A 15,694-nucleotide genomic window follows, 5' to 3' on the forward strand; every position below is an offset into this window, starting at 1 on the left:
ACCCAGTGTGTCCCCGCAGAGCAGCATGAGAAACTGAAGGCTACCCTGAGCATCACCAGAGCATTTTTAGACTTAATGCACTAGGATCGGGCGCTTTCCTCTTTTTTTCTACAAACACACACACACACACATATTTGGGGTGGAAAGCAGATTAGCTACCCACCCAGCAAGATGGGGCTGTAGTAAAATGTTTAGCGATTTCTCCCCAAGGTGGAGTAGGTTTGGTGTTTGCAGTGTTTAAAGGAACAGGCGCAATAAAGTCTTATTTTAATTTCACCTTAAAACAGTCTCCATTGCATACCTCTGCACACATCTCTTACATATGGTGTCAGAAGTTGAGATGAGAGGTGGCCTTGAAGTTTAAAGGGGCCCCGGAGACTGCCTGTGAATTTTTTTTGTGCTTTTGCCTGCTTAAGTTCCTGCAAACAGCCTGAGCAATAAAACAAAGAATCGCATGCAGCAGTGACCAGAATTAAAGGGCTACACACCCAGACAGGAAAACTACACTGCACTGGAGAAAGCCACAATGCCACAGTTGGACTGGGAGGACTGCGATAGACGGTGACCCAAACAAGGTACTGATGCTGTGACCAGAGTCTACCCCACCACTGTTGAAAGAAAAGGAAAAAAAACCTGGGAATTTAAAATGGCCGCCCAGCTGAAGTCAAATATAGACTGGAAGAATGGGGAAGAAAATGTGTTCCTGGTGTAAACAGCCAAGCCACACAGAGCAGTGTCTCTTCAGGCCTTATTCGGACGATGAGGATGACCTCTACGTGGCCCCAAAAAAAGGTAAGCAGCCAGAGGAATGTTTTTTTCAATGAGCCAAGGAACTGCAGCAGCAAACAATGTGCTGTGGACACAAGGAAGGGACAGATGTTTTACTTAGCAAGTGCACATCCAGTATCACTGATGAGAAAGAATGTGTGCACAGTACCGGTTGTGTTTTAAAACATACCAAAGTAAAGAAGAAAAAGTCTACAGAGACGCCTGTGAGAGCTACGAACTCTACATGCAAAGTCTGCCCATCAGTAAGACAACCACAAATTGGGGTTCTAGCGAAATACAGAGAAAACAGCTGCAATAGTGCCTCCAAGGTCAGGAAGGAAAATACACCTGATACCTCCAAAATGGAGGTCAAGATGTGGCATTCCTTTAATGAACCCTACCCCACGGAAGAGTGGCCCTTCCGGTCATATAAAGTTATGGATGAGGATAAAGACATCTCTTATGGGGAACCCGAACAGAGTCACACCCACAAAACATCCCAAGAATGCTGGGGATGCCTGAACTCGGTAGGTACCGAAAAGACTGCTCTCTATGATGGCGAATGTGATCAGCAGGAGCAAGAGTGGGAGCAGCAGATCACTGAATATCTACGCCAGCTAACGCAACTGCAAGAAAAGCCTGACGGATACAGTGAAACTACGGAAAGTTAAAATAAAGGAGGAGACACCAGTATCCCTGATGGGACGGAGTTGTCCAAAACAAAGAGGCAAAAAAAGAAGAAAAGCGGTTCTTCACTTACCGTAGAAGGAACAGACACATCTGCCGATCCCGCAGAGAAAAAGGGGGTCTGAGATGCCCTGCAGCCAAGAGCAAATCGAGAATTCATCCCGCGGATGACAGAATATCCAGAGTACCCAAAGCAGTGGTCGTGTACCCCAATAAAGTTTCTGTCCAGTGCTAACAGTGAGAAACACTCAAACTATACCAGGGAAGCGGAGCCGGAACCAATAAGTGATGATCCTTGGACCAGCCCTGAAGATGCCCTGCAAACTGCCAGGCATGACTGTGATATGCTCCGTGAACAATTGAAACTGAACATAAATTATTATTTAGAGCTACAGAAAAATAACGCAGAGCTAAAGAAGAATGTGCTTGCAATTTATTTTTTGGCCAGGACAGAATTGGAGGATCTCAAGACTGTGCTAGATACAGCAAGCACTACTAATGCCACCATGACCATGGTGGAAAAACAGAGCAAATCTAACAAAATGATTGCTAACCGGAAACAGAAGTATGAGGAGGCACTGAAAGAAATGAGTCTCTCAGCAAGAGGTTCACAATTGCCATAGAAAGGTGGAAGTCTCTCAGAATGAGGTTCACTCTCTCCGCATAGAACTGAATGCCTCACACCAGAAGGTCAACAGTGTCCGGACAGAGTTGAACATATCCCAGAATGAGGTTCATACTCTCCGCATAGCACTAGATGCTTCACACAAAGATCAGCAGTTGCCTTACAGAACTGAAAGTCTCTAAAAAGGAACTTCACAATCTCGCTGAGGTGCTGGACATCTCTCAAAAAGCTATCCTCAGTCTTAAAATGGATGTCAAAGTCACTCAGAAGGAGCTTCAGACCCTCAACCTAGAGATAGAAGTCTCACGCCAGGAGAACGGAAGTCTCAAATCAGAAGTGCGTAAATGGAAGGAGGACTACAAGGAGGCCCTGAATATTATAAAGACTGCAAAAAGAGAAAATACAAGGCTGAAAGAAGAAAATTCTGATTTGACAGACCACATCAATGAAAAGAAGGAAAAGCTGCACCAGCTACAAAAATTAAAGAAACTATTGAAAGATGAAAAGTTTGAAGCAACACACACGAGCAGAGCACCTTTTGCAGAACCAACTGCAACGTCTGCGTACGCACCTCTAGAATTCCGAGGAGAAGCAGCGATCTCTGCAGGAAGAAAATCTGCAGGCTGCTAAAGAAGTACAAGTGCTGCCGGAACATCTGATTACCCAGTGTGTCCCCGCAGAGCAGCATGAGAAACTGAAGGCTACCCTGAGCATCACCAGAGCATTGCTAGAGGCCAAGCTTAGAGGCCAGGTGACTCAGTACATGAGGGAGCACAAGAAGGTCCAGAAACTGAGGCAAGCAGCTGCAGCCCTAACGAAGAAATTCACAGTGCTCCACAATATAATGAAGGATACATGGAAGCAAGCTCAGAGAAAGATGAAGTTGGAGAAAAAGGTTACAGAATTAAAACAGAGTGGGGCTCTGCGGACCAGTAAAGTACAGGTGTCTCCACTACAGGAAAAGGTTTTGGCCCTGCCCAAGCGTCGGTATCCCACTGCGACTAAAGCCCATGAAAACAAGGGTACAATGAGAGCTGGGGACACCACTCAACTGCAAAACGAGATTGCAAAGTTTGAACCGTCTGAGCAAGCACTAGCTAAACCTTCAGCTGCCCAACAGGCAACAAACAAAGGTATGAGTGCAGAATCAAAGCAGAAGAATCCTTATCTGATGAAGCTGAAAAGATAGGACATTCTCTGGAAATGGATGTGGAATTGCATCTCAATTCCAAAGAAGCTGAACTGACAACTGCATTGAGTGTAAAAAGAAGTGCAGAAGGACAGCTTCAAGATCTGAAAACTCAAATAGCTATTCTTGAATACTCTTTAAGTGATACCATGAAATGGCACGAGTCTAGGATAGTAGAAATAGATTCCGGACATCAGACAGAATTCAAAAGTAAGCTGACAGAGGCTTTGCAAGACCTGAGCAAGGGAAATCTCACGACCACGCGGTCAGTAGAAAGAGTGTTCTTGGGAAAAGTCCTCCTCAAGCGACTGAGGAGTGCTGATCTCAAGCACCTTCTGGAGGAGACACTAATAACCTGGAGAAAGGGCTCCAATCTCCATGAGACTGAGGGTTCTCTTCCTCCATCCACTCTCATTGCAGCCGCAGAGATATCTTAAGTGAGAGTGGAAGGATGGGCTTCGGCCGTGGTAAACCCGCCCTTCCCACAAACAGGGGAGGTATGTAACAGGGACTTATCCCTGTTGAAGAAACTCTCTCAAAATCCAGCAGCGATCTGTTAAGTGCAGCAGGCAATTAACCTGACTCTACCTGGCCAATTAAGTTTCTTAGAAAAGCCTCCTGTTTCAGGAGAGAGATTCCTTAGCCCACACCTGGGCTGAACAAGGGAAAAGAAGATGTCTTGATGCACACAGAAGGACTGTATGCTGCCAGCAAGACAAGGGGACAAGACCTCTATGGTTTTCCAGTTGGGACGAGCTCAGAGTTTTTAACTGCTTTTCTCTAGGGAAGATTAACTCTGTGTGCTGCAAAAGTCCTATAGCTGCCCTATTCAGCTCCTACAGGACAGTGATGGTATCACAATATATACCCCATATAATTAATTAACTAATTGAATGAATAATTAATGGATATCACTCAATACATAGTACTATCCCCAAAGGATCGTGTGATCAGTAGTGACGTAAATACTGCTGTGATATAACATATCTGGCAAGCATAATTAATTTTATACATTTATTAATGAATTCAAAATATGATAAAATATACAATATATAAAAAAAACTAAAAAAAATACACACATAAAAAGGACACAATGCCTAAAAGAGAGACAGGGAATAATGAATAAAGATACATAGGTGAATCAGTTCAAAAAAGCACCAATGTCTATATCGACATTTAGCCCCTTAGGCCAGCAGTGCGCCAAGTGGGGGGCGGGAGATTTTTCTGGGCAGGGGGGGGGGGGGCACGGGTAGTTGCAGGTGGCCAGCGCTCTTCCACAAGGCCTTAAAATTAAATGTCGGGGGATCGCGTGAGGCCTCTGCAACGCTATTACTTACCTTGACCCTGCCGGCGTCATCACTCGTGTCCAATGACGCTGTGGGTCACGTGACGTGATGCGGCTTAATTTGACGCCACATCAAGGTAAGGGAGGCCCCGCGAGCACCCGTGGAGGGAAGGCAGGGGGGTGCAGCTGCAAAAGTTTGCGCTCCCCTGCCTTAGGCACTAGTGTTTGCAATCTGTGAATCCAGAATGTTTCTCTTCTGGCTAATTGGATCAAGCAGTTGCCCCCTCTCCAATCGATGGGCACTTGCTCACTACCTATATATTTTAAAAGTTTGGGGTCAGATTCACGATGGAATTTTAAAAAATTGGACACTGAGGGCGTCATGCACTAAGCAGCGAAAAAATTGCATTCGCCAGGGGTTTGAACTCGCCATGTTTTGTGCGTATTTCCCTTGCAGTATGCAGAAAGGGCCGAATCCCTGGCGAATCACAGCAAGAGCAACATTTCAAAACATGGCAATTAGACGGTGGCGAGATAGTCTGCCTGCCGATAAGCTGCCGATAAGCCATCCCCTGCCGAGATCTGTCTGCAGCAGAGAGAGATCCGCCACTCTCTCGGCGCAAACCTCGGCCAAATCAAAATATTTGTAATAAAATTTTATTCATAGTGTAAATGTACATGTGGGGTCTCTGGAGCTGAACCGCATTGGTTTCAGGTCTGGGGTCCCCCTGCTTCCCGAGATACAGGCCCCCTTATGAGGTGCCGGTATCCCTCTGCATTTAAAAGTCCCGATCACGTGACCGCGGAATGTAAACAAAGCAGAGGGATACCGGCACCCCATAAAGGGGGCTGTATCTCGGGAAGCAGGGGTCCCCGGACCTAAAACCAAAGCGGTTCAGCTCCGGAGACCCTCTGCACATCTACACTATGAGTAAAACACCCATATCAATAAACATTAATTCATTACCATAGCGGCTATCCGCTATGGTAATGAAGCAGCATTAATGTATTTTTAATAATAGTGTACGGGAGCAGGGGGTCCCCTGAGCTGAACCGCATTGATTTCCCGAGTTACAGGCCTATCTACTTAATCATGTGTATATATGTATATATAACACATACATACACACATAATATATATATACATACACACATACATATATAGGCATGATGAAGCCACTGTACAAATGAATGGGTGAAGGATGGGTATCGGGGCAGTGTGGCTTAACCCCTTAATTACCTTTGCGGCTATTAACCGATAAGGTGATTAAGGGGTTAACTGATACAGAATGTATTTGCTATGTATTTTTTTGGCAACGGAGGACAGAGGGCTCTTGCTGGCGAAGGGGCTTCATATTGATGAGGTAAGTAGAACTATATTTATTTTATTATCCGAGTTAATGTGTTTAATAATGGACAAAAAAGCTATTATCCATATCTGGATAATAGTTATTTTGCACATTACTGTATGTGTTTGGGGGGGGGGTGGTATTTATTTAAATGTATAGGATAGGTTTATTTTTTTTACATACAGATTTGGTTCCTTAGGTCTGCAGGGACTCTGGAGACAACCTGAGGTCTCCTCGGACGCTCACGGTTACAAGGCTGCCGGGTCCACGGGGAACACCTACGGGGAAGGACCAGGGGCCCCACATCTGTGGGGGCCCCGCAGACCCATAGAGACCCCCCGAGGGCCCCCAGACCCCCGTGGGAACCACCCGAGGACCCTCAGACACCTGTGGGACTGACCCGGGGCCCCCTAGACACCTGCGAGCCTACCCGTGGAGACCCCATTTGGGGATCGCGGTGACCCGCGAAGACCACCTGGAGAGACACGGCGCCTGACGGGGACCACCCGTAGGCCTCCAGACCCTGTGTGAAACCCTTTGCTGGGCCACTGTGCGGCCGGCGGACACCCGCCAGGACCACCAGGGACTTCCGTGGGCCTGGGGTATTAGCCTTGTATGTAAAAGAATAAACCTTGTATTTATGGGGGGGCACAGGGGTGGGTTATGTATTTTTTATTAAATATAGTCCTGTTTATTGTGGGTAGCGGGGGTGGGTGAAGGGGGTATTGTCCCCTTGCCAGGGTGGGTAGGCCTCCAAGTGGGTAGTGGTTGAGGGTGGTTAGGCCTCATGGGGTGGTTAAGGGGGGAGGGTGTATAGGCCTCCCGAGTGGTGGGTGAGGGTGGGTTAACCCCTTAATGACTATAGCGGTTAATAACCGCTAAGGTGATTAAGGGGTTAGGGGAAATTACATTGGCTTTTATTATTCTTGTTTATGTTTTGCAGCATCGGAGGGGGGCATGGATGGGGATGAAGATGAGTATGGCCTTCATCGTGGCAGCTGGACAAGGGTGAGTGCAATATGTATTTATTGTGCTTTATGTATTTGAAATGGGCAAATGCACTATTATCCATATGTGGATAATAGTAATTTTGCCCATTACTATACTGTATGTGTTGGGGGGGGGGTGTATTTATTTAAAAGTATTTGTGTTTTTTAATTATTTTGGGGGGGCACAGAATTGGTACTGCAGGCCCGCGGGGACACCTGTGGGGAAAACCCGAAGGCCACCGCCGGCCTATAGTATCATTGCTGTGCATATATGTACTGTATGTTAGGGGGGTATAGGGGTTGTTGGTGTATTATATATATATATATACATATATATATATAGCAACTGTAAATATTCCTGTATATTCATTTGCATGTCTTAGACAGGTCTGCAACCCTGTCTTTCACCATTATCACCCAGCAAACAGCACTTCCACTGCAGCAAGGGATTCTGGGAAATGACATGCAAATGAGCACACAGTGCCACTTTTTATCTCATGCTCACATTACATGAGCAACCCTTAGTCAATGCATGCTGCTTTAAACACAGCAGGAATATTTACAGTTGCTTTATGCTTTACTGTGGAGGGTTTTAGTCACTTTTTTTACCCACCATAACCTTAATAGTCGTGGTGATTATATATATATATACAGTAGTCGACAAATCACCAAAAAATATATTTTCCCAATATGTCTTTGGCCATGAAAGGCCCCTATACAGGGGGTGTTCGCTGTATGGTTGACTATTTGTTCTATGGCGTGAAAGGAAAACAGTCTAAGGATGAGTGAACAAGTTAGTGTGCAGAGTTTGGTACAATTACAAGCATCCCCAGTGTGGAAGGGAGGTTAAATCATCTATTTTTGTTCATTATACAAACAATAGATTTTCAAAGGGGTTTGCATCTGAAATCAAAATATTTTAGGGGGGGAAAAAAAAAAACACTGGTATACAGGGGTTCTTAACTCCAGTCCTCAAGACCCTCCAGCAGGTCAGGTTTTAAGGATATCCCAGCTTTAGCACAGGTGGCTCAGTCAATATCCCTGCTGAAGCTGGGATATGAAAACCTGATCTGTCGGAGGGTCTTGAGCACAGGAGTTGAGGACCCCTGCAGTGTATGTGATTACCAATCATTACACAACTGATAAAGAGACCTCAGCGGTCTCAAAAACTTACAGATATAGTAAGACTTACTGTCTCCAGCGCCGCAGATGAACAAGCAAAAGTCTGCAGTGCTGGGGACAGTGTCTGTCGCGATGTCAATGCGGGAGGAGTGGGGGTTGGGGGTCCATCCCTCTCAATGGGATCCCCTGCAGCGTTACTCCTTTGCTGATGGATACTAGCACCTTTTAATGATTAACAATGCTAAGGCCCTTAGTACTCCTCAGCTACCCATTCATATGAATAGTAGTATTTGTGGATCTGGGAATGTGTTTATGGGTGTGTGATTATCACCACTGCATGTACAGCATGTTGAAATCTTTCTGCCATGTCAAAACCAATCCTATCCCTAACACTGTGAAGTATGAAGGATAATTTAGGGCAGGCTCTAGGTTGCAAATCCAGTGACGTGAATGTGGTTCCCTCGAGCCTGACGCTTAGGGGCCAGTTCTGTAATCACCAGATTATACTGATTAAACTAGTACTTGAATAAAAGCGAAGCAGGGGATTTGCATCTGTTAGCAATAGGGGAATGCTGGGTCAGAGCTGGACGGCTTTCATTACAAGGTCACTCTGCGGCTGCAGGGGGATTACACAGTACGGTACGAGAGCAATATTCTCAGATACTTCCCCATACAAAACTAAAGAGGGCTCCTCGTGTGTTCACCACAATTGGAAAAGCACAGAATGCAGTCACACAGGTGTGTCACGGCCAAGGTTCTCACTATCCCCAAACAAACAACTACATCAATTTGTCTGCTGGCTTGGGTTGGGTAACCACAATGACCCTACTGCCCCACTGTAATGATAGATTATTTAGTCAAAGCTGTTTATACTGTATAACTATTGTGTATGCCAAAACAGTGTCACGTCTACAGAAAACCAAACAGCTTTAAGCCAACTCAACTTGCTTCCAAATGCATTTCTTCTGTCTACTAAGTCATCAAAAAGCATTGACATTGGCTTGTCCTGATGATCTCACACCTCACTTTTTACAAATATAAATCAGTGTGTTTATACCAGCATTGCAAGAGTCATTGAAAGGTTTTTAACACCTATTTTATACAAGTACTTCTATTGTCTGTGACCATCTTTATTGTAATCATTTAATTCTTAGGGGCATAGAGTATTTACTAATGTGCAACAGTCACTCATTTGTTAATAGTACTGTAACTATATAATATTTGCTAACACACCGTTTATTGATAAAGCGACAACATATTCTGGTACAATGGGGGAACACAATTATATACATTTCATAAGCAGAATTACATACTAAGAAAGAACAAACAAGAACAGACGATACAAAGGGCAATGAGAACTCAATTAACCCTTTGAGTGAGATCCAAGCCCCAAAATAAAATAAAAATAAAGCTTTCTTTGGACATGACTTAGCTCATGACGTTGTGACTACACCTTAAGGTAGGGGAGCACAAACTTTTGAAGCTGCGCCCCCCTGCCTGGCCTCCCTCGGTCTCGCGCCCACTCTCCTACCTGCCAGCTGCGTCAAATGATGCTCCGGGGTCACATGATCCACTGCGTCATTTGACGCCGGTGACGTCAAGTCACATGACCCGCTGCGTCAAATGCCATGGAGACGCATCTGAATCCCGGTAAGTGCTACTGTTGCAGAGGCCTCACGCGATCCCCAGCATTTCATTTAAATGCCTTGGGGAGGAACGCGGGACCCCTGCAACCACCCGCGCCCCCACAAATCTCCCGCCCCCCCCTGGGGCGAGCGCCCCCCAGTTTGCGCACCGCTGCCTTAAGGCAGGCGTACACAAACTGGGGGATCGCGTGAGGCCTCTGCAGTGTCCTACCTTGTCTTCGGCGACGCGTCGTCATGGCAACGCGGCGTCAAATGACTGGCTGGCAGGCAGGGGGGGCGCAGCGCACAAAGTTTGCGCACCCCTGTCTTAAGACACCCAAAGGGTTAAACAGAATTGCCAGAGAATCAATGTTGGATGTGCACATACGGTAACATGTTGCTTTTCTATTTTCTTTCTCTTCCAATAAAAACGAGATTTATAGTGAAATGAGGATGTAAAGACTTGAGTAACAAGAATAGTTGATAGAATTGACAGTCACTAAGGATGGGCATTGTGGAACAGTGGTACTTACTTACTGTCCCATGGGTTTGAATGTTCCACATTCTGTTACTGGGCCCCTGATTTCTGGGTTTGACAACCTGCAATCACTATCACACTTCAAACAGGTGTGTAATGATTTATTATTTCCTTTCCTACTGTCAGGGCCGCCGAGAGGGGGTGACCGCTAGGACTCCTGTCCCGGGCCAGGGAGCAAAGGGGCCCGGGCCCCATGCCGGCAAAGTTAATCCGGCCTGATCCGCAGAGGTGGCCTGCTGGAAGGTGTCCTTGGTGGCGCCTGTCCAGGCAGCATGCTGTAGACTGGTAGAAGGGAGGTTTACCTGGCAGGCACCTCCATGGGCAGCTTTCAGCAGGCAGCTCGGCAGGCCCACTCCACAGGGCTCTAACATGGCCCCTCAATCCCCCAGGGCAGCCGGTAGGCAGTGAGGCACACTCAGATCTTCTCTTCCAATATCCCTGTCCCCTGTCTCTCACCCTCACTCCTCTCTTCCCACCTCTCTCTTGCTTCCACCCACCTCTCCCGCTCTCTACCCCTCTCTCCTTTTCCTTCCCCCTCTTTTTCCCTCCTCTTTCCTTCCCCATCTCTTTCCTCCCACGCTCCACCCTCCCTTCTCTCTACCTCTCTTTCCTTCCCCGCCTCTCTCCTTCCCCCCTCTCCCTCTCCTTCCCCCTTCTCTTCCCCCTCTCTCACCCTTCCACCACCCCTTCCCTCCCTTCCCCCTCTCTATCCCCCTTCTCTCCTTCCTTCCCCTCTCCCCATATCTCGTTCTCCCACCCCTAAGGAACACGCAATACGCTGTTGAGATGTGGGGATTAATGGCGAGGGGGGGGGGGGGAAGGAGATGTGGGGATTACCATGGGAAGATGGGGGGGGGGGTTAATCAGGGGAGGCCCTGCCCTTTTAATTTGTCCTGGGCCCCAAGATTTCTATTGGCGGTCCTGCCTACAGTTTCTATTCTCTCTATCCCGGGACAAACTTTGAAACCAGACTGCATCACTAATAACTTTCCTTGTAAAATGGGTATAATAAAGCAATTAATAAATAAAGTAAATAAAATATTTTACACTGGAAAGCATGAAAATATTGTACATTTTCTGAAAAGTGGAAAGCAATACTTTTGTTAGAGAAAAACAATCCATATTGCTGCTTGAAATGTTTATTTCCATTTTTGAAGCATTTTATGTTAGAAAGGGTTTTCTAAATGAGAGAGAACATGTGGCTTGTGGGTCTGTGGTCTCAAATGTGCATACATTGTAACTCCTCCAAGCAGTTTGAACAGTGCCTTCCAGGCAAAAAGAAATCACTCCAAAATATACATTTTTTACTTGACAGTTATTTGTTTATCTTTACATGTTTATAGAACAAAATTATGCATTATTGAAAAGATATTAATTTTGTTGTTGAATTAATTATTTACAGTACTCCTCGCTTTCTCACAGTACATCTTAAGTTCCCTTACCCATTGTTTATGATATTTCTACTTTATCTTAATGTCCAACCTGGAAAGTACTGCGTTCTCAGCTGGCAAATACAGTATATGAAGAGAAATATGCGTGCTGTACAAATGTGTGCTTGTTTCCCTTGAGTTCTCATTTCCCAGGGCTCCCCCTTGTGGTGGAAAACCATGCTTGCATGTAAGGATTTGTCTGCTCACTAGATTAAAATAAGATAGAGGGCAATTTCCTAATAAGTAAAATCCAAAGTTAAATGTTCTCTGAGAGATAACAATGAAAACAGTATTACTTATACAAATGTGATGTTTATAGTGCTATATTTTCATAACAGATGTTGTAGAAACAAAGCAACTGATGATGTTAAAGTGAGGTCTAAATAAACCACTAATTAGTCCCATCTCTTGTTTATTTGAAAGGACTGATGACTAACTCTTTCTTGTTGGGCCCTGCTGTGATGGAAATGGGACAATCAGACTGTGCAAAGATCAAGGAATACGTAAAGAATAAAGCAAAACAGCAAAGAAAGTCCTTATTGTGAAAAAGAACACTGGTGTAGAAATGGTAGAAATGTTTGCCCCGAATATATAAAATATTACCTTATTATCACAATTACATTAATGGGATGTATGCAAATAATATTAAATGCATCTTCATTTTTTTTTGCTAATGTGCAGCAGATTGTCAACAGAGCAAATTGTATCACTCTTTACCTGCACCCACAGAAAGTTATTACTCTTTGCCTGCACCCACAGAAAGTTATTACTCTTTGCCTGCACCCACAGAAAATTATTACTCTTTGTCTGCACCCAAAGAATGCATCTGCATTCAATCTGAACCCCTTCACTGTACCTCTGCACTGCACCATAGGCGGACGCCTGATGGGGCTCCCCAATAGCTGCTCCTCTCTCCACAGGACCAGCGTGCTAATGGTTAACATTTGCTTGTACTTTGTGGAACGTCAACCCTACCCACTGGAATGTTAATGAGCCAAGAGGACAAAGAACTTTGCATTTGCAGCTGCATTCAATCTGAACCCCTTCAGTGTACATCTGCATGGCCCCAAAGGCGGACAGCCTTTGGCACAGCTGAAGGGCAGCCAACGGGTATGAGTCATTTGCTGATGTTTGGTGATGTTAAAGCTTCTCTATTTCAATCTGAAGCTCACCAGGCCTTTATCCCCTGTACCCAATTTTCCAACTCTATCTGTCCATGAAATGTCTGTGAATTGATGCTTTAACCTCTGTTCTTTTAATGTAACCATGTATTGTTATAACTGTGTGCCCAGGACATACTTGAAAACAAGATGTAACTCTCAATGCACTACTTCCTGGTAAAACATTTTTATAAATAAATAGAATGTTATAACTCTTTGCCTGCACCCACAGAATGTTATAACTCTTTGCCTGCACCCACAGAATATTATGACTCTTTGCTTGCACACACAGAATGTTATTACTCTTTGCTTGCACACACAGAATGTTATTACTCTTTGCTTGCACACGCAGAATGTGATTACTCTTTGCCTGCACCCACAGAATGTTATTACTCTTTGCTTGCACATGCAGAATGTGATTACTCTTTGCTTGCACACGCAGAATGTTATTACTCTTTGCTTGCACCCACAGAATATTATACACAGTATCATTTCTTCTGCGTCTTTATTAACATGTGCTGCTTTTCTCCCATTTGTTATATTTTTGTTGCCTTCAACATAGCTCACAGGTAACATTAATTCACTCACAAAGACCTGTTTGCGTATCACAGGATAAATATAGTTGCAAGAAGGAGCACTCACACTTTTGCTGTATTGCTACGGGTTCAGTCTGAAGCAAGAAGGATACCGGCGAACTGTAGAACATACTGTAGGTACAGAAGACAGCACTCATGAGGACTTGTTTAAAATAGAAACAGTGCTTTATTATTTACAGATCGAAGTTTCGGTTTGGACTGAAATGTTGATCTGTAAATATTAAACCACAGTATGTGAAGCAAGTCGATGCGAGGGCTCTCTTCAGTGCCTACAATATCTTCTACACTATAGGCTAAATATTGTCTGCTGAACAGATATGAGCTGATTGTCCTACCTCTCCTAGTCATTGCCAAGATCCGTTTTAAATGTTGTCAGATCCTTTTAAATATTATTTACTGCCCATTTCCCCTACCCATAACATACCTGATACACTCCAGCCATGAAGGTAACAGTGGCACCGACTGTGATGGCATAGCAGCTCCTGTCGCATGTCATCCCTGATGTCTGATTTACATCAAGTGGGCTGTGTGTGCTGTTTCCACCAAGTACATCTGCAACTGAGGAAAGGTGGCTGTCCAGCGTGTCGTACCCTGCTGCTTGTAGCTCCTGATCCACCACTTCTCCCACCATCAAGCACAACACTCCAAAGATACCAACATGAATATGTTTAGAGGTTCCCATAAGGAAATAAATAATGCAGGCGAAAAATGAGGTGTAAAGGCCATAGATTGGTTCCTGTCCTGCCAAGAGTGAATAAGCAATGGACTGAGGGACCAGCAGAATGCCCACAATCAACCCAGACATTACATCACCCAAAAGGTATTCCTTCAGCTTGTATTTGGGCAGCCACTGTAGAACAGGGAAGAAACTGAAGAAGAAGTCTTTGGTTTTAGCAAGAGAGCAGCTACAATTTTTCTTGATCTTCTCAGTTAAGCGAGTCTTTAATCTGGTGGTCTTCTTCTCCATCTCGTCCAGAAGTATGGTCCCAGGAGGGTGAGCACCATAACCCCTGTGGATGGGTTTGGTATCTTCATTAGCCTCTGTTTCCATGCTGATGTTGTTCGGGTTTCCTAATAAACAGAAAGATGAAGATATTCAAATATTGGATTCTATTTTGTCCCAATCCAATTCCCAATTCTCTCTTTCCCACATTGCAGTTTTTTTCTTATATATTGTTCTTGTGGCTGCTTCAAATATTTGATAGGTAATTATCAACACACACTGACCCACTGTCACACAGAGCATACTGACACTGCCTCAATTAAAAGCAGAGGTTGGTCAAAGTCCTGGAGCTCTCCACCTTGCTAACTCCCCCACCCCTCGCTCCTACCTTCTCTCTACACTCCCCACTTAGCAGTGACTAACCTGTCAGTCACCACCGCGCACCTATACACTTTCTGGACATACCATTTACACCTGTGCATCATGGGTATCACACTTGTATGTGCCAATTTACTAAAAAACATTTGATGCTAAAAGCCCATAACATGTACACTGGAGACACATTTTATTCGAGCTCGGCTAGTCCCACGAATACGGGTATACCCGGGTGTATTGAGGTTTGTGACTGTTTTCTGCCCGAGTGCATTGAGTTATTTTCCAGGCAGGGATTGAAGCATTTTATTCCCGCTGGCTGCAATACTGCACAGTATATATATATATACTGCATTACAATTCATGAATTTATGCCATCTGGTAGACACGCGAAGCATTGCAGCCTATTAAATCCTAATCATTATCATTTAACAGATCAGCCGCCCGTCAGCCAGGCATGAACCCAGGCTGGGAAGGCAAATGCAACGGGGCTTGTCAGAGGTGAGGAGCGGCGCATTCCAGGTATCTGCCAGGTACATACTGGGTATTTGCTCGAATAAAGTGTGTCGCAGCAGTATGTATCTATGTATATCTTTATTTATATAGCACCATCTACTGTATGTACATAGCACTTCACAACAGTAATCCATGTGACATAATATAACACATCATGGGAATAAGCACTTCAGACATAAAAGTAACAATACAAAAAGGAGTCCCTGCCCCGAAGAGCTTACAATCTAAGTGATACATAGGAAGTACGTTCAGAGACAGTAAGACTGTTCTGATAAGTGCGTCTGCAAGGGTCCAAGCTACACTACCGGCACACTTTATTTGAGTGCGGCTAGCTCCGCAAGCCTGGGGATGCCCCGGCATGCTAGCCGCACTCCCTCGGCGTGCCGCGCGTCATCGGGAGCCTGCGCCCCCTGCACGCGCGTCCAGGGCTCCCCGAGGGAGCCCTGGTGTCCCGCGATGTGGGGGACGGCGGCAGGAGGGTCCGGGGGACCCGGCGGACC

General features: G+C 45.2%; 1 protein-coding gene across 2 annotated transcripts in view; it reads right to left on the reverse strand.

Moving 5' to 3' along the window:
- The window catches only part of SLC26A2 (solute carrier family 26 member 2), a 78,430-nt gene that overhangs the window by 25,005 nt on the left and 37,731 nt on the right, over nucleotides 1-15,694 (reverse strand). For both annotated transcript variants that reach the window (XR_012801738.1, XM_075600940.1), the window contains exon 2: nucleotides 13,788-14,434. Coding sequence is in view for 1 of the 2 variants with exons in the window: in XM_075600940.1 (XP_075457055.1) it covers nucleotides 13,788-14,414 (627 nt within the window). In the remaining variant the exon portion in view is untranslated. The remainder of the gene's footprint in view (nucleotides 1-13,787; nucleotides 14,435-15,694) is intronic.

The sequence above is a fragment of the Ascaphus truei genome, chromosome 5, assembly GCF_040206685.1.
Source record: "Ascaphus truei isolate aAscTru1 chromosome 5, aAscTru1.hap1, whole genome shotgun sequence".
NCBI lineage: Eukaryota > Metazoa > Chordata > Amphibia > Anura > Ascaphidae > Ascaphus > Ascaphus truei.